Source organism: Acanthisitta chloris, unplaced genomic scaffold (assembly GCF_000695815.1).
Source record: "Acanthisitta chloris isolate BGI_N310 unplaced genomic scaffold, ASM69581v1 scaffold5390, whole genome shotgun sequence".
Taxonomy (NCBI): domain Eukaryota; kingdom Metazoa; phylum Chordata; class Aves; order Passeriformes; family Acanthisittidae; genus Acanthisitta; species Acanthisitta chloris.
In genome coordinates this window covers 1-4135 of record NW_008650993.1, presented here as the reverse complement: position 1 = coordinate 4135, position 4135 = coordinate 1, and the positions used below count along the sequence as shown (strand labels likewise).

The 4135-nt window shown below is 45.8% G+C and overlaps 1 protein-coding gene across 1 annotated transcript in view; it reads right to left on the bottom strand.

Moving 5' to 3' along the window:
* Positions 1 to 4132, bottom strand: part of TSPAN3 (tetraspanin 3) — a gene marked incomplete at its 5' end in the record, with an annotated part of 21418 nt that extends 17286 nt beyond the window's left edge. Inside the window, one exon of the mRNA XM_009071159.1 lies at positions 4079 to 4132. Coding sequence (XP_009069407.1) covers positions 4079 to 4132 — 54 coding nt within the window. The remainder of the gene's footprint in view (positions 1 to 4078) is intronic.
* Positions 4133 to 4135: the final 3 nt, after the last annotated feature.

Here is a 4135-nt window from a genome sequence, read left to right as displayed (position 1 = left end):
CCTGCTGCACACCACTGAAGCCTTGAGATTCCTCTTATCAATCACACCAAGGATGTTTCGTAACAGCTTAGTCAAGGGAACTGTCAAAGCAATGATTTCGAGTCAGTTAAGTAACTGCAAGAACAACTTACACAGTTTGCAGCTCCTGAGTTGGAAGCACTGCAGAGCAGAGCTCACTCCTCTGCTCAAGGAGGAGGACAGGGAGGTGAGGATAACAACCCGAGAGAAGCACAGGATAACAAGAACTGTTTCAGCAGAGCAGAATGTCACAGCACACAGATTCCTTGGGAATATAAACCAGACACACTCCCTTTCCTGAAGCAAGACTACAAGCATCTCTGAATATTTTATCCTCCTCACCTATATCCTAAACATAGGGCTGAAAGCATTTCCTTAGCATTTTTGTCTTCATCTCACTGCTTCAAACTGCTTTCAACTGAATTATGCAAGTCACACCATGAAGCCTTAAACGAAGGGTGCACAAAACAAACACATCTTTGAGCAGCCTTTAGGTATTTGTTCCAGGTAAATTTATTTCTTCCTCCTTCAAAATGATGCAGACTTGTCATTTAACATCAGTTCTTTTGAAAAGCATGCTACTCAAATACTTCAAGTGTTTTGCAATTGGTCATAATCAACGTTTCAGCAAGATAACAAAAATATTGCAGATTAAGAAAACATATGTACTAGAAACTTCATGGTTTTATTTCCAAGTTGTGTTGCCTTTCACATCAGAATTACTTCCTATGCAATCCCCTTCCTTAAAGAAGGGGAGTTAGCATCCCTAACTGAAAATGAAGTCACTTGCTGCCCTTGTGCAAATTTAAGACAAGATAAAGGACAACTGAAGGACTGCTCTGCCTTAATCCTTTATCATATCCACTCCAAAACTAACTCAGAGCAACAAAACACTAAGAGACATTAATCTGATCTGTATTCCTCTGGTCTTTCTCAGAAGGGCAAGTTTTAACTGATGCTTCTTATCAACACATTTCTGGGTAAAGCACTTTAGAGCTTAAGCACTCGACAAATCACCCAAAATTCCAGCAGTATGGGCACCTAGAGAGGAGGCACTCAGTGCCTGACACCCCTGCAAATACAGCTCAGCTGAAGTCTAAAGTACCACAGCAAAGCCCAAGTCCCACACCAAACAGCTGGAAAGGTGCACAGAGTCCCCTCAGCTGTAATATAAACCAGCCCCTGCCCTGCTGTGACAGGAGGAGCTTCCACAGCCCTTCCTTTCCACCTATAGTGATTGCTAACATGTAGGGAAGCACAGTTAAGGTAAAAATTTCACAGGGTATGAAAAGAGTTTGCACAAGACAAGGAACAAGATGAGTTTTTAATTGTGTCGGTGAGAAAATAACAAGTAGCACAAGACTTGTCTACAAGGACTTGTAGAGCTGAAGTCTGTAGAGAAGACCTTGTAGAGCTGCAGACGATGAAGGAGTGAGTGGCTGTGGCTCTGACCTGTCAGCAAGCCTCACCGGCCTTTGGCAGAGGGCTTGAAAGCAATTTGTTAAACCACAAGTCAAATCCTAGACCACAGAGTACAAAAAGCAGAGATGTTTTTGTTCTTCAGCACAAGTGATAATTTTCTGAACACCTCAAAGTCATAAGGCAGAGACACCAAAGCTCTGAACATTCACAGCCTCCCAGGGGCATGAGACCCACTGAGGGGGAGTTACAAGTCACCGGGATCAGCTCTTCTTGCACAACTTCTGATAGCAAACTGTGTAATAACAACTTGCTGCTGTTACAGATGACCATGAAGATGGTGATAATACTTACACATGACACCTTACAGAGACACATTGAATTTATAAAAGCAATTAAATGGGATTTCATAGTTACTTGACCAATTACAGGCAGTTATGTATTGTCAAGTCTCAGGGGAAATCTGGATGATCCAATTATCAAAACTGGAACTACATATGAGTGACAAGCAGAAGATTTCTGTAACACACAGAAGCAATTCCACTGGAGATGAGCACCAAGCGTAGCACACACTGCTCACTCAACAGATGAAACACACTGCACCAGGAGTTGGAATTCTCTCTCTTTTGCCATGTAACAGTGAAGATGTACCACTTTAGATTTCCCATTTTTAGGCTCTAGCTTGCTAAAGAGAGGAAAAGCAGTGATGTTTGAGACTCTCACCCCTGTCTCATTCCACATGCAGCTGATGAGCTGCAAGGTTGTTCCAGCACAAGCAACCCAGTCACTTATCTGCCAAAAAGCTATCAGCACAAGTTGACTTCTTGGGCTGGAGGTGGTTCACAGAACACAAGATTGATGACATTTCAATTTGATGTGAAGTACATCTTATCTAAACACAATCTGTCCGTTCTAAATTAAGCCAAGTTTGTCTCAAGGGAAGCCATCAAAACTTGTAAAGCACTGAATGCAGCATAACACAAAGTAACCCTGATCCCACCACTGTTTAAGATGAACAGTTGCAATGTCCAGCATGCAATTAAATTACAAAATGCAGCAAATAAACACCTTCCTAATACATAAACTATGAAAACTACCACTAAGCTTTGGGAGTGGGAGAGAAACTGCATACAGAGTTTGTACTCATTCACTTGGAATCTAACTTTTATCAGCAGCTAAAGAAAAATCCACTTCAAGGAGCCATCAAGAATGGAACTCACACTGTGCCCCGACAAAAACTTTAAGTATGACAGAGGAGCTATTAAAGAGCTGTTTAAATGCCTTTTGTAACTATGCCTGGAACAAAAAGCCACACCCAGCACAGCAGATCCCAAGCAAACAGCTGCACTGAGGTTGATCTAAGTACTTCACACTTTAAAGGTAAAGAGCTGAGCCTGTGCCCCTCGGCCAAACTCACTCCCGATCTGCACCACCTGAAGCCAAATGTGCCTTGCATTCAGTGCTCCCCTCCCTGCACAGACAAATGCACAGGTATTCCCTGACTCTGACTCGTTCCCTGGCACCATGAGAATTTTCCTTCGTAAAAATCCAGGCAGGAACACTCATGCCATGACACTTGAGTGATTTCACATGGCTTTCAGTATTACATGATGTACAGCTCCACTTTTATGTTCAAGTACCTTGGAAACCACTACTAGCTCATCAAAAGTGCCATCTGTGACCAGCTAGGACAACACACATTTCCTCGAGCTGGACTGGAGGGGGAGAAATGCAGTGCCTAAAAACGCACGAAGGGAATCGCTGAATGACCACGGAGTGTTCTCTAATTTGATTCCATTCATCAGAGCTGTGCTGCTCTGACAAGCCAATTATTGCAGCGAGCACAACGCCAAGCTGCAGCCTCTGCATCCATCCTGAGAAAGGGCATTTACAGCACTTATTGCTCCACTTCTGCAAGCTTCTGTCTCACTCCCAGCGTGACAGCAGCTGTGGGAGGCTGCGGTGCTGCTGTGCCGAGTAGAATCAGGGAAGCATAAATATACATCTCCTAGTTTTGCGTTACAAAGAGTCATCGAGTATCTACCATTCCAGCACAAGTGCCATGAGGAGAGGCTGAGGGAGCTGGGGGTGTTCAGCCTGGAGAAGAGGAGGCTCAGGGGAGACCTTATCACCCCCTACAACTCCCTGACAGGAGGTTGGAGTCAGGTGGTGGTCGGTCTCTTCTCCCAGGCAACCAGCAGCAGGACAAGAGGGCACAGACTCAAGCTCTGCCAGGGGAGGGTTAGGTTGGACATTAGGAAGAGATTTTTTACAGAGAGAGTGCTCAGACATTGGAATGTGCTGCCCAGGGAGGTGGTGGCGTCACAACCCCTGGAGGTTTCCAAGCTGAGACTGGATGTGGCACTTAGTGCCATGGTCTAGTGACCACGGTAGGGTTGGACTCGATGATCCCTGAGGTCTCTTCCAACGCGGTTGATTCTATGATTCTAAGACTCTATGTCCTTCAAGTGCGAGGCCAACCCTGGACGGACACGGGAGCCGCACAAAACCCAAACCGGCTGCAGAACGCATAGACACCCGCGCGCCTCAGTAACGCCTTCAACCACAGCAGCGCTGCCTCAGGCTCCCGAACGCCGGCTGCCCCCTCGCCCGCGGCGCGGTGCCAGCCCCGCGGACTCACCCAGAAGATGAGGTTGAGGAAGACGAGGACGGTCTTGGAGGAGGTGATGCCGCACTG